Below are 14,382 nucleotides of genomic sequence, written 5' to 3'. Positions count from 1 at the left end.
GAAACAGGAGAGAGATATCAGACAAAAATTGACGGAAAGATTAACTAAATATTTTCTCATATCTTCCTCATCATGTGGTAAAGATAAGTGTACAGATCCTTGAAAGTTTTTTTTCCTAACTCCTTAAAGGCAATAGAGAATTTGAAGTTTTTTTAAAAGATATTTTTTTCTGAAGCTAAAATGTAAAAAAAAAGCCACACTAACATGTTTAAAATTGATGTTTCTCTGTGTTTTCTCAGAAGAAAACTCAAAATTTTCTTCTGTCTTCTCCGTAGATTTTGCTGAATTCATCTTCCTGGGAATCTTTCTAACAGAGATGTGTGTAAAGATGTACGGCCTCGGCAAGCAGGCTTACCTCAACTCCTCTTTTAACTGCTTTGACTGCATTGTAAGTTGAACTCCACTTAAGCGCGCCCCCCCCCCCTCCCTTCAGAAACACACACATGCAAAAAAACAAAAAAAATACAAGGCAAGCATTCATTTTTCTACAAATACGATCCTCTTTATGTTTATTGCTGCATAATATTTGGTCATTTTAAACATGATTATATTTGTGTGTGACTGCATTAGGTCATATGTGGTAGTATATTCGAAGTGTTGTGGTCCATCATCAATCCGGGCACCTCCTTTGGCATCAGCGTGTTACGAGCTCTCAGGTTGTTGAGGATCTTCAAAGTCACCAAGTGAGAATTCAGAGCCGATCATGTTTCTCTCTTTTTAACATTTGTTTTAAAAAAAAAAGCTCAATTCTTGTCTCTGCCTGGCAGGTACTGGGCTTCTTTGCGAAACCTTGTGGTCTCTCTGCTGAACTCCATGAAGTCCATCATCAGCTTGCTCTTCCTGCTCTTTCTCTTCATAGTTGTCTTTGCCCTGCTGGGCATGCAGCTCTTCGGGGGACAGTCAGTGCTGTTTTCTCATCTCGATTTCGTTTGTTTGAGAAATGGGCTCCCTTTGATTCACAGATTTTCTTGTGTTCTTGACCTGTAAATCTAATCTTGTTTTCTTTGCCATTGTAGTTTTTTTTTTTCTGATTGCTTTTCCATTTTTTCCCCTTAGGTTTAATTTTGAAAAAGGCACGCCCCCCACCAATTTTGATACCTTCCCAGCAGCAATAATGACAGTGTTTCAGGTGAGTACAAGAGAGAAAAATGCAGAATTTTTGTAGAAATGACCGACCCCCTCATGAGACATTCAGCACAACACATCTGTAATAAAATGTGTCTGATTGGATGTGTGTGTCTTTGTGTGAAAGATCCTGACTGGCGAGGACTGGAACATGGTGATGTACGATGGCATCCAGTCTCAGGGCGGAGTCAACAAGGGCATGGCCTTCTCTGTCTTCTTCATCGTTCTCACACTTTTTGGAAACTGTATCCTTTCACGATGACATGGGGAAACAAAATGAAACAATGAAAAACACATGTAGGCAAAAAGATGGTATCAACAGCCATCATCGGGTTTATGGTTGACTCATATTTTAAGGTGTCTGTAGTCATTTTCCAAGTCCATTAATTAAACAAACGTTTTTTTATACTTATCTGAATCATTCCTGAGCTCAATCTTTGTTTCACAATTTTTAATCTATTCTATTCTTGTAACTAAATTTAAAATTAAATTATAAGTCAGTAGATATTTATTGAAAGAATACCTTTATACCTAAACAAAATAGTGATGTACAATAACAAATGAATAAAGTACAATTAAAAAATATGACCTTTGTAGGTTTTTTCAACCCAAATTAAGAACATTTCTCTTTATTATGTATGTAGCTATTTCTGAAAAAGTGTTGTCATTTCTTAACTGTGTCTTCAGATACTCTACTGAATGTGTTCTTGGCTATCGCTGTGGACAATTTGGCCAACGCACAGGAGTTGACCAAGGTGTGAGGCGCTTAAAATATTTGCACACTAGAGCTAAAATGACTAGCCTTTCCCTTTTGCTGAATGGACTTTTTTTCCCCGGTTTCATTCATCAGCTTTGCCATTGATTTCTGCTGCCTTCATGACTTGCCTCTGATTTCTTTTTTTATTTATTCATCCCAACAGGATGAACAAGAGGAAGAGGAGGCTGCCAATCAGAAGATGGCTCTGCAGAAAGCGAAGGAGGTGGCGGAAGTCAGCCCACTGTCTGCCGCCAACCTCTCCATTGCAGCGTGAGTTTCTCTGTCTGCCACTGTCACGCTTTGCGTTTTGACACCAGCAAGAGGGTGTCAAGCTTGGTATAAATGAGCACATATGACAGAAAAAGCCCCATGTCACACACTGCAGTGTTTGGACGGTTTTAAGGTCCCACTCCGATCATCTTTTGATCTATTTTTAAAGCATTCCCAGTGGTTTTTTAATCACGATTATGCCAATTTTAGCTGAAATCAAAAACCCTGTGTCTTTATCAAGGATAGTGGTTCCCAGCCACAGCCATGGGCCACGGGCCGGTACGGGACCGTGTGCCACTTGGTACTGGGCTGCGTTCAGAAACATAAAATTCATATTTCCTTCTATTTAGTTTATTTTTCTGATACTGACAGATGTTTTATATTGGAAAACTACTGGATTCTGTTCACCACATCTGTCTGTCGTGACTCTTCACATGACTTTAAGCAGCTGTTCTGACCACTAAGTTAGTAGGCCAAAGCTAAAACGCTGATAAAAACCGAACAATAAAACATATTTGGAAAGTTTCTTTGGGGCCAGGGAGGAAACCAAAGAGGAGCCTTCGACTTCAGAGAAACATTAAGCTGCTGTTTACGGATAAGAGATAAGATAAGATATGCCTTAATAGAAGCAGGAGTCTTCCTCCAAATACAGATTTATTGAGACAGTTTCTCCCAAGTACCAGAAGTCGCTCTGCCTAATATCCGGTGAATGACTTTCTAATGTTTCACACAAGCAGATAAAGTTGCAGACATCATGGATTTATGTTTATATCACATTTCAAAAATACCAGTTTTATGACGCTTGTGTCATTTTATTTTGCTTTCTTTATCCATCATATCTTAAAAGTTGGACACAGCTCAAGATAACGTCCAGTTATTAGCATCAACTTTGACATTAAAAGGGAAAATATTCATCACATTTACGTTGAAACCAGGCACAAACATTTGACAGAGAATGAAGATTCATTCAAAAAAATAGATGATTTATGTAAACTTGTAAAAAGGACCCTTCCAACAGCAAGGGAGAATTAGGCAGGCAGCTGCTAAGAAACATTAGCACAGAAAGTTTGCTAAATTGTTAAACAGTCATGAATCAGGATTTATGGAAAAACAAAATAGGATCAATCTTTTCAACCTGAAATGTTTTTACCAAAACCAGAAACTTAATAATATAGCAGAACTTTTCACTATGTAGTCATTGTTGGAAACATCAGACATCAAATATTTTGAATATTAAGAACTTATTGTAAGAAAATATTGTAATTGAAAAAAATGTTGCAGAGTTTTGAAATTCCCCTTAAGTTTGTATATATATATATATATATATATATGTATATATATGTATATATATATATATATATATATATATATATATATATATATATATATATATATATATATATATATATATATATATATATGTGCATAGATAGATAGATAGATAGATAGATAGATAGATAGATAGATAGATAGATAGATAGATAGATAGATAGATAGATAGATAGATAGATAGATAGATAGATAGATAGATAGATAGATTCTCATTGTTTATTTGACCACTTTTAGCACCTTCGTGCGCTAGAACACACAAAAACAAGCATAAGTACGCATACGCTGCTCCTGGCCAGAACTTTCTTTGGACAGTAGCTTTCATCTCCTCCCCCTGTACACACAGGGGTCATTCCTCACACCACTGCTAAAGTTCACAAGCTTTCACTAATACACACTTGTACACACACACAACCTGCGCACATCACAAGCACACACAGTCTCGATCTTACTACTTTAACGCAGCAGCCAGCTCTTTGTACAACAAACAACTCTACATTTCATTACCAGATACTCCACATAACTATTTGCTTTTTTTTGCTTTTATTTCAAACTGACATTAAATGTTTTGTTATTACTTTGTTCTACATGTAAATGTGTGTGTGTGTGTATGTTTGTTCACCAGTGTGAATCCAAATACCTACTTTGAACAGAGAAAAGCTGCTGAAACTTCAACAGATGAGATTCAAAACTTGGTGCCATCGCTGGTGCATGAATAATATTCTGTGGAGCTGTGGAAGAAAAGCTTTTCAAACCAGTTTAATACCCTCAGAAAGAAGCAGCAGGGCTGTGCAACTGATGTTTAAAAGGATGGTTATATGAAAAAATCATTAAAAACATGCCAAATGATCTATTTATGCTGGATGTTTAGTGCCTAAGTTTTTAATTTCACATACATTTTGAAAGCCTAAGCTCAATTCAACCAAACCAAAAATCTTTATTTTTGCTTTGGCACAAGGCAACAAAAATTTCTAGACAAAGCTTTTTATACTAATGCATTTTCTGCAGGTCCAATAACAAATGGGCATTATTCTGTATTTTTAGAACATGACAGCCTTTGTTTACACATTTTTTCTGTTAAAATACTCCCAGCATGTTTTCAGGGTCCGCGCATAAATACAAAAACAACATGACAACATACAGACACTCATGTAAGTTTACAATAAAGATTGTCGAGCAGGTTGTTCAAATGAAGAATTGAATGAATTGCAATTCTAGGGTTGTTTTAAGTATAGAAATTAAATTAAAATCGTTCGTTAGTGTGACTGTATTTTGAACTGATGGTTCAGTTGACGACACACTGAACCTGATAGGCAGAGCATTTTTTTTTTACAAAAAAATGGTGAATGGATGGCGTGTTTAAAGAATGAAATATTCCGCCTCTTCTTAAGTGCCATCTCACTCACCAGTTGTTTCCCTCCTCAGCAACAAAGTACACAGTGAGTGTCACAACGCAACCGACCCCTTTCTGGAATGGTATTTATTTATTATTTTTTGGTTTTGTTTTGTTTTTCGCTTTTTCTTTGACTCTGAAACCATTCCTTTGCTTTCTCTTGTGTTTTAGAGCAGCCTCCTTTCCTTTGTTCCTGTTTTTGAACTTTTCTTTACCAGTTTCCTCCCTTGCTTTCTCTACCCTTTATTTGACCTTGATTTATTTTTTATCGTACTTCTTCTGTTGCCTGCTTCTCGCAGTACGGCTGTTGCTTTACTGTGGTTCACTGCTGGCCTATAGAGAAAATGGAGTTAAAATAGGTAGAAGTTTTGGAGGGTAATAAAAGAGGTGGTCACAGACTGCTTTAGTCTCTCTTAACTGTTAGTTCTTGCTGGAAAACTCATAATTCTGGGGAGGATATTCTTTTGTTTGTTTAAATCAATAACTTTTTTTAATTATGTCTACTCATATTGGGTAAAAATGGATCCTTACTGACCTTGCCTCGGTGTTATCCTCCACATGTTAGCCCATAAAGTTTACCAAAGTAAGGCTGAGTTGCCTTATGTTTTGGAAAGCTGTGTGGACAGTGTCCCATTATACTGAGGTTTGCCTAATTTCATAAATCCCTAAATGTGTGTTGGTCCCCGTGTGTCTTAAACTGTTTGGCTTTTTTTATGTACTATTTTGGTTGTCACATGACCATTTTCACGTTTTTAAATGTATTCATCTGGAGACCTCAGAGATGTTACCAATACCCCTAATTAGTAATTAATACCCCTAATTCTCCTTTGCCCCTCCCTCACAGTAAGGAGCAACAGAAGAACAACAATAAGGGGGTGAATCAGTCAGTGTGGGAGCAGCGGACCAAGGAGCTGAGGAGGCAGACTCTGGTGTCCAGTCGTGAGGCCCTGTACAACGAGCTGGAGGCTGATGATCGCTGGAAGGCAAGGACAGGGAGGGAGGAGCACAACAATGTAAAGGACAAGGCAAACAACCAGCCCTTAGACTTGTGCTATCAGTGTACACAAGCTGGCTGACATCTTTTTCCATGTTAGATAAGCCACTTTCACACCTAGAATGTGTGATGCGTTCAAGAGCACGTGGAACGCCGATTTTTAAACGCGTTTTTGGCATATGGTGTTCACACTGGTCTGTCACTAGCTAATACTAGCGCATGCACTCACAGTTGGAAGAGGCTTGGTGTGAAATGCTGAAGTGGTGTAAGTCTTGCAAATCTTGCCCAGGCATTTCTTCCTATTCCGATATATGAAAGACTTGGTGTCAAATAATTTCAGGCGGGCAGAAACTGCAATTATTAATTTCTCCTCCATGATCAATTTCCAAATGGTATGGTATGTCTATGAATTAAAAAGGACGCTACTCATACGTCACCTCCAAATCCAAATCCGTAATTGGTCAAAGTACAACTGGTTTACCTTTCAAAGCTCTCAATCGTCTCATAATTTGAATGTAGAGCCCCCAAACAGACTTAAAAACTAGTGTAGCAACACGTGAACATGAAAGCCAGAAAGGCGCACACAGACATTTAATTGAAAGCGGTCGCTCAAACGCGCATTTCCATGCCTGGTGTGAATGTACCATGAGATCTGCTGCTAGATTGTGCAGCTATTTGATCGAGTCAGGACATTTACCATTTATTTCAAATCATAAACTTCGTTTTTGCATCATTTCTTCACTTTTTGTGTTTCCTCTATGTTGTCTTTGAAGGTCAACTTTTCCCGTCACATTCGTTCAGACATGAAAACTCATCTGGATCGGCCATTGGTGGTCGATCCCCGGGAGAATCGAAACAACAACACCAACAAGACCACTTCCAACAATTCGGATCTCTGCGTCAGTAAGCATCACCCTGCAGATGATCTCCACGAGCAAACACACCTCCATGAGCACCACCACCAAATGGGAGGAGGTGGGGGGGGTGGCTCCATTCCGCCCAGGCCCCCTCTGGACCGTGGGGAGTCTACAGAAAGTAGGCGTAGCCGCAAAAGTGAGCACCACCACAAATCTCACGTCAGGTTGGATGCCACGGTCATTCCTGGGCCGAGCCCAGAGGATAGACCATCTAGACGGCACCATCACGCTCGGAGCGGTGGTCGAGGGGGAGGACAATCAGAGAACAGGAAGCCCAAGACACACAGAAAACATGCAGAGGACGGTGATGATGATGGAGGGGGAGCTGTGAAAACAAGGAGACATAAGACCAGAAAAGTGGAGAAAGCTGGAGAGGAAGAACAAGAGGGAGCAGGCGACGGTCGCGAAAAGAGGCCAGGAAGAAGTCGGCATGGAGCTCAGACGGAAGGAGAGGGGAAGAAAACCTGCCCTCACAGAAGGAAGCAAGTCCCTGTTTATTCCTTTCTTTTGAATTATTCTATTTCCTTGTCAGTATTTATGCACAGCTATACACTTTTTTTTTACTCATACTTTAGTACTTTTCTCTTCCCTGTTTCAAGGGATTGCAGTGTCCTCAACCTCTCAACCACTCGGCCCATTCAAAAGACGGTCTCCCGGCAAAACAGCCAGTACAGTGAGGACATGGACAACCTCATGAACACCAAACTTATTTCTGGTTCTGCACCCCGAATTGAAGGTCATCCTAATCCACCTGTCAGCCGAACTGTAGCTCCCGGCTTTGGATCGGCATTCCACTTGGCTCACAGTGGAACTCACGGAAGTCTGGTAGCAATAGACAGCTACGGAAACATCGGACATCATCGCGCCAGCAGTGTGATCAGGCTGCCCCACCCAGACTACACATCACTGGATATGCCAATATTTCCATCAATCAATGCCATATTGCAAGGTATAACTGGGAAGAGGAGTTTTCGATTTGTTCAAAATTATTTGAAAAGTATTTCAATGTTTTTCTTTTCGTGTTGTGATCTAGTTAATAAAAACGCCAACACAGAGCCTTTGCCAGCCAAAGAGGATAAGAGTGACGATGATGATAAAGGAGCAGAGGGAGGACCCAAACCCATGCCCCCCTATAGCTCTATGTTTATCTTGTCAACCACCAACCCGTAAGAGAAATCAATTGTTTTGAAATTATCTGCATCCACAACACCAAGTTGGAAACAATGGACACCTTTTTTTTAGATCATGCATTCGCACCTCCATGCTCCAACCAAACACATTTGACCCTCACAGTCAGGTTGGTTTGTCAAGTGTGATCTCTATGATCCCCAAACTTCTGTCTGGACACAGTTCAGGAAGAATCTGGTATGATTACTGAACACGCTGGAGCTTCATTCTTCAAAGCTGTTCCGTCAATACCCAACACCCCATGGGGTGTGTAGGCTTTGTCTCAATGATTGAGCGTTAGCCACAATATAAACAAGAAACTACATTTTTCTGTTCAGATGTAAATGTACTGCATGCATTATTATCAGTAGACAGACTGTTTGGTTTTGCACTGCTTGTTTTTGATGCAGAGGTCACATACTAGCATCAAAAGCACCTGCAAGTGCTTCTTATTCTTTTTATTGATGGATACCAAACCAAGAAATAGTGCATAGAAACACCTATTATATTGGGGTTTTCAACTCCTTTAATAATACAGAAAAAAACAACATAAATAAAAATGTTTACACCTTCTTTGCACTTACACTGTAATTCCAAGAGGACCCTGATTGAGTAGAACTGGTTGAATAGATCTGCTGACAGGTCACAGCTCTTATACCGCAGAAAAGCAAAAGTTCTTTGTGCTTATAGGTTTCGACGGGCGTGCCACTACATCTGCACGCTGCGTTACTTTGAGATGTGCATTCTGCTGGTCATTGCCATGAGCAGTATTGCATTAGCGGCCGAAGATCCTGTCTGGCCCGACTCCCCTCGAAACAACGTAAGGAGAAGCTGGAAAGAATTCCAACAACCCAAAACTCAAATAAGATGAAGAATGATCGTTTTTATTTAATTAATTAACGTATTTCATTCTGTTTTGACGTAGGCTTATGATAAACTCGTAAAATATCCAGAAACATTCTTGCACTTATTGGTTTTTGATTGATTGCACCTTTTAACAATGCTTTATTTGTGCAGGTTCTTCGATATTTTGACTATGTCTTTACTGGAGTATTTACATTTGAGATGTTGATAAAGGTAAGTTGAGTTTCGAAGTTTAAAGTCTCCGGAGATGACAAACATACCTCTAAAAAGCAGGGTTTTCCATTATACATCAATATGATTACTAATGCTGCCATTTCCATGACAAAGTTCTCCCGGAGGGCATGGCCAGACTCCAAAATATTCAGAAAAATCAAAAAATACACAGTGCTCAGGAATTTGCCTCCCAACTAACCAATTTTTTTTTGTTTTGCTTCCAGATGGTGGATCTAGGGTTGGTCTTGCACCAGGGCTCTTATTTTCGAGACTTATGGAACATCCTTGACTTTATAGTGGTTAGTGGTGCTCTGGTGGCCTTTGCCTTCACGTAAGTCCTCTTCTGTCCTCTGCCCCATCTGCCTTCAGTGGCAATCCTCACTAGTCCCACAGAGAACAGATTCTTCTGTTCTTCAGTATTCATCCATAATCATTTTTACTTCCCTCGTCATGTTTTATTGGTGTTTTTTATTTTTATTTTGTTCTTGTTTGTGCTTTTTTGTCTTTTCAACTGTTATTTTTACCACTCTTCTTCAAAGCCTTTTCTTACCAATTATTGGTACAGAATTGGTGATTTTTCTACTATTCAGTTTCTATTTCTATTCAGTTGCTCTCCAGACCCTACAAAGCCCCCTTGTCAGCTGCTTTACTCCCCCGCCTCACCCCAACCCTGCCACCTTTAATAGAAAGTACTGTCCCAGCATCATAATCCTCTCTTCCCCTTCCTTCCTGTGTGAGAGGTGAGGACCACCCTGTGCACCTTTAACCCTTTAAGTGCTCAGGGCGTTCTAGAGTTAAATGGCCCAATGCAAAGCCTGGCCAGGTAATGCTGGGCTTACTTTGAAAAAGCTCCACTTTCTTTTCACCGATAAACCAAGGTACTTCATACTTTTTATCTGCATGACTATTACGCTAACATACAATTTAAAAGCAAGTACAGTTTGACTCTAGTCTTAAGGAATGCATTTCCTATTGCATGGTTGGGGGAAAATATCAACTTTTCCTAAAGTTCCACCCATTTGCTATGCAGCATGATGCATTTAATTGAATGAGTCAATAGAAGATGGTGGAAAAGGAAAGACTTATTGCATAGATCTGTAAGAAAATTGCAACACACATTTTTTATAATGTTAACCTGTGACTAAGTACCCCTGACCATTCCCTCTATGGTTTTTCTCTCAGCAGTTTATCCACTGAAGCTGACCCTTTGGAGCTACTTTTAGAAGTTTTTTCCAATTTCGTGAATCTGGAGTTCTCTTCGTTTGTTTTAATAACAACTAAAATCTCCCAAAGTGATGTTGTGTGCACAAAGTTGATACCGCATTTTCCTCACTGGGCGCACCTAAAAATCGTAATATTAGTCAAAAAACAGCAATGCGATTTATAATCTGCATGCCTTATATGCAGATTCATTCTTAATGTGCTCACTGATGCTGAAGCGATACACGGCGCTCTGTCAAAATGTTTTGTTGGGTGTTATTGTATTTAAGTTAATGCGGCTAACATGTAGCAATATCAGACCATGTTTTTTTTTGTACGTGTCACAAACATTGTCACATTAATGTTGATATTAGCTTGTTTTAACAGCATCAGTCTGTTTTTTTAACGACAATCAAACAAGGTTGGGAGTAACAGGTATTGAAAATATGCTAATGTTGCCAACGTGTAACGTGTCACAAACACGAACTAAAGGTTCTGTGAATGTAGTTAATAAATTTTGACTGACTTGCGGACCTATCGCTAAATCTTTTGTCTTCCCTTATAGTTCAGTGCAGCTTACATATGACAGTTTCGAAAATAGACCATTCATTGACTGTGATAATCCTATAGTGTGGAAAATGCGGGAGTGAGAAGCACTTTTTCCATCATGCATACCAACACTCAAAATCTCAATTACTTTTGTCTTGTCCTTGTGATGTCATAAAAAAGTTTTTTTTTTCAATTTATATTAACATCAATTTTAAAATTTAGCAGATTTTGTATTTTTGTAAAGATTTGATTTAACATTTGCTCTTGTTCTGATATGAAGTCTTTACTGTTTAGTTATTTATTTACTTGAGGGTATTTTTCTAGACTAAAAACAATTGTACCATGGTCAGTGGTGGAATTACATCTCTTATTGCATTTTCTAATGAATTCATGAAACCAATAGAAAAAGAATCTTTACACCCGAGAAAAGATAACCAATTATGCTCTCATCATTTACATCATCAAGTACAGTGTCTCTCTTTTAAGACCAGTTCAAGAAAAAAAAGATGCTAAGGCTTCTTTGAACATAGTCAACCGGCAGCATCTACAACTATCATCTGTTGTCTCTGAATCCTCTTTTTCCTAAACCTCTTTTATAAACCAGCTTGTTGTGTGTATCTGTGTGCATCTATCTCTAAACTTTGTTGCATCTTTCAATCTCCTTGTCAGTCTGTGTTCTCTCTGAAATGTATGTCAAGTTGATTTTAGGATGTTTGCCTTCCAACGTTTCCTATTGAATACAAATTGTTAGAAGATAAAAAGGAAAGCTGGTGATTTCCCATAATAAACATATATTCATCTACAGCTTGAGTCACCAATGCTAATGGCTGATGGGGAGATCAGGATCAGTTAGAAACAACTCCTTGATTGAATTGGTGGAAATCACAAAGCACTCCAGAAATGACCAGTAGTCTCATTGGAGATGTGTATCACAACTTTAATCCAATTAGCCAGGTCTGGGGCATGTGGCGGCTTTCTCACTTCTGCCACGTACTTCTGCTCTCAGACTCTTGTCTAGACAGGATTACGAGGCGGAGCGACCATAAAACACTACATTTTCAAACCAACAGACAACAATGATACTATATTTTCCTGGTAGCTATTGCCAAGCTGCTGTAGCACTTTGTGTGTGCATTTTTCTGACTTTTAGACCCACTTCATACTTTATGGCGATTTTATTTCGCTTAAGTTGCACTGGTCGCAAGGCCATCGGAAGGGAATTGCCCCAATCGCTGCGAAATGTGGCACAAGCTGATGACATCATCCATGATTGGAATTATACTCCAGTAGAACAATCACTTCTGTATCACGCCATTTGACCTGAAATAATTTTAAGTGATTAGAAAACGCTTTGTTTGAGCAAACTTGAGCAGTCGTTTCCACGTCCCAGGATTTCGAAGCCAAGGCCGCTATCACTGCATTCTAAACACAAGAGGGGTTAGACATTGTTTAATTTTTACTCATTCCCAATTTCACTGCAAATTGACTTCCTAATGCAGCTATAACTTTATTTGATTAAGAAATTAAACAGGTGGCAAATCATTTCAAATGTAACTTTTTTTTTTACTTAAGTTATTTGGTATGTCGAGGCTTTTAAAATACCAAAAAACTAATCACTAACTCACTTATATAGATATAAGCATCCTCAGAAAATCTTTGCACTTGAAAAATAAAACAATCTTTAAACAAAGAAAACTGTCTCAAAGATCCATACTGTATATCACTATAAGTGAAATACCAAACTACTATAAGGCTGGAGACAATCGCGTCATCAAACTTGAAAGGTATAAACGCGATTGAAGCTCAAAGGTTTATCGCAATTGTCGAAGACAGTCACAAGCGAAACCTGATAACTTTAGTATGAACTAGACTGCACGATGGCTGTAGGGACGCAATGCGATGACCAATCGCCATGAAGCATAAACAGGTCATTACTCTAGTTTAGATATGTGTAAAAATTATGTCTTTTCAAATATTTTTTAAATATTATTCATTTTTCTATAATTTGCTCGTATTTTTAGATTTTTTTGTCATGTGTCTTTTGTGTTTAGACAAAGCTTTAGCTGAAAGAGTACTTTAACTTCATAGTATCAATTTCTTAAAGTGTGTCTGCATTTGATTGTACTGATTTAAGAAAAAGCAGGAGTTCTGTTCTCATTTTTGTTAGACTTTTTTGTCTCTTGTGAAGCCTTTACCTCTTTTCTTTGTGTCCCATTCTATGTCTTTCTCTCGTCTTTTGTCTTTACGCTGTTTTGCCCTCTTTCTGTCTTTCACTCAACTCTTTGGATTACACCATGCAGCGGCGGCGGGTAAAGTCCTTTGCACTCTTAGAATCCCTTCTGAAAGCAAACCTGTTGACTTTCCATCCATCCTTCACCCCCGCTGAAATGTGTGCTTGTCTTTTGTTCAAGTTCTTTTATTGTTAGCCATGGAACAGCTGATTCACGCGATACCTAGGCTTCATACTAACCTGTATCATGTCTCTGCTGATGCATATACTGTAGATGCAAAGTAACCATCTGCGCTAGATAAAAGTTGATCACAAAGAAGCTAAATCCAATGACTTAATCAAAATGTTCCCATCAGGATGTTTTCTCCCAGAATGGAGAAAGCATTCATTGTAATACAGCTGGGGTCTCCTTATACAAGCAAAGCCACACAATGTCTTTCTTATATTTGCAGAACCCACCATCTGGTTTGACAGCTGTAAGATTCAGGCAGTTATGCGTACAGCTGCCATCTCCTCACAGGATCACTTTCAGCCATACTATGTACCATAGGTTATTACAGATCAAACGTTAAGAGCTATTGTAGACTTACTTTGTTTTGAAGGTCTTAGACTGATATTCAGCAGAATAAATAATTTTTGTAGTTTCTAGAAGACAGCCTTAAGAAAAGATTCCATGTCATTTGAACAATTCTGCAAACTGCTGATTCTTGTTGTAGAACTAAGGCTTGGACACATCTGGCAAAGTTGCAGGGTGTAGCATGAAAACGTTTTTTTGCATTATGTCCAGCACTATTTTCACTATTGTAATTTCATTCAGAACAACTATCTAGACTCATGAGATTGTGTAAAGAATTGTTTCTGCTTTCATTTATAAACTTTCAAATTTTAGCACAGAACTTATTCTGGAACATTTCAAAAAGACTACAAATCCGGTGTAATCAAGCTCAATAAGTCTTGTCTGATGCTGGTTAAGCTAAGCTACGCGCCACAACCACACCCACACCCAGTGTGTCCAGGCCTTTCCAACCACAGAAAGAGAGAGTTTGGTTCCTACTGAGGTATCTGCTTCCTTTGGAAACAACAGCACTCCTAACTTGAATGTTTCGTCTGTTTTTTTTTTTTTTGCCTAAACATTAAATGTTTCGCAGTGGGCCCAACAAGTATAACCTTATTTAAGAATACTGGTCTCAATAAGAACACAACTAAACTCTCTCTGAAACGATGGGGAATAAAAATGTCCCCATCACTTAGACAGCTTCTGAAAAAAAACAAGAAAAAAATACTGCAGCAGAACGCAAGGTTTCAATGCTGCATGGATAATTGTCACCACTAACTGGGCATGTGCAAGCCACGGCTCTGGAAAGCATTGAAACA

At 38.7% G+C, this 14,382-nt stretch overlaps 1 protein-coding gene across 22 annotated transcripts in view; it reads left to right on the top strand.

The window, feature by feature from the left end:
• The window catches only part of cacna1aa (calcium channel, voltage-dependent, P/Q type, alpha 1A subunit, a), a 92,880-nt gene that overhangs the window by 38,027 nt on the left and 40,471 nt on the right, over window positions 1–14,382 (top strand). For 15 of the 22 annotated variants that reach the window (XM_078951493.1, XM_078951488.1, XM_078951492.1 and 12 more), the window contains exons 12-26: window positions 276–388; window positions 571–683; window positions 768–899; window positions 1,057–1,129; window positions 1,253–1,370; window positions 1,813–1,880; window positions 2,046–2,152; window positions 4,907–4,957; window positions 5,719–5,887; window positions 6,642–7,267; window positions 7,385–7,734; window positions 7,819–7,951; window positions 8,643–8,772; window positions 8,970–9,029; window positions 9,254–9,360. In XM_078951493.1, the coding sequence (XP_078807619.1) occupies window positions 276–388; window positions 571–683; window positions 768–899; window positions 1,057–1,129; window positions 1,253–1,370; window positions 1,813–1,880; window positions 2,046–2,152; window positions 4,907–4,957; window positions 5,719–5,887; window positions 6,642–7,267; window positions 7,385–7,734; window positions 7,819–7,951; window positions 8,643–8,772; window positions 8,970–9,029; window positions 9,254–9,360 (2,350 nt within the window). The remainder of the gene's footprint in view (window positions 1–275; window positions 389–570; window positions 684–767; window positions 900–1,056; window positions 1,130–1,252; window positions 1,371–1,812; window positions 1,881–2,045; window positions 2,153–4,906; window positions 4,958–5,718; window positions 5,888–6,641; window positions 7,268–7,384; window positions 7,735–7,818; window positions 7,952–8,642; window positions 8,773–8,969; window positions 9,030–9,253; window positions 9,361–14,382) is intronic. The other 7 variants (XM_023957643.2, XM_023957644.2, XM_078951503.1 and 4 more) reach the window with 3 other exon arrangements.

Source organism: Oryzias latipes, chromosome 8, assembly GCF_053564925.1.
Source record: "Oryzias latipes strain Hd-rR chromosome 8, Olatipes_Hd-rR_3.1".
NCBI classification, from domain to species: Eukaryota; Metazoa; Chordata; class Actinopteri; order Beloniformes; family Adrianichthyidae; genus Oryzias; species Oryzias latipes.
Note: the sequence above shows the minus strand (reverse complement) of the source record. Positions and strands in the feature narration are given on the sequence as shown.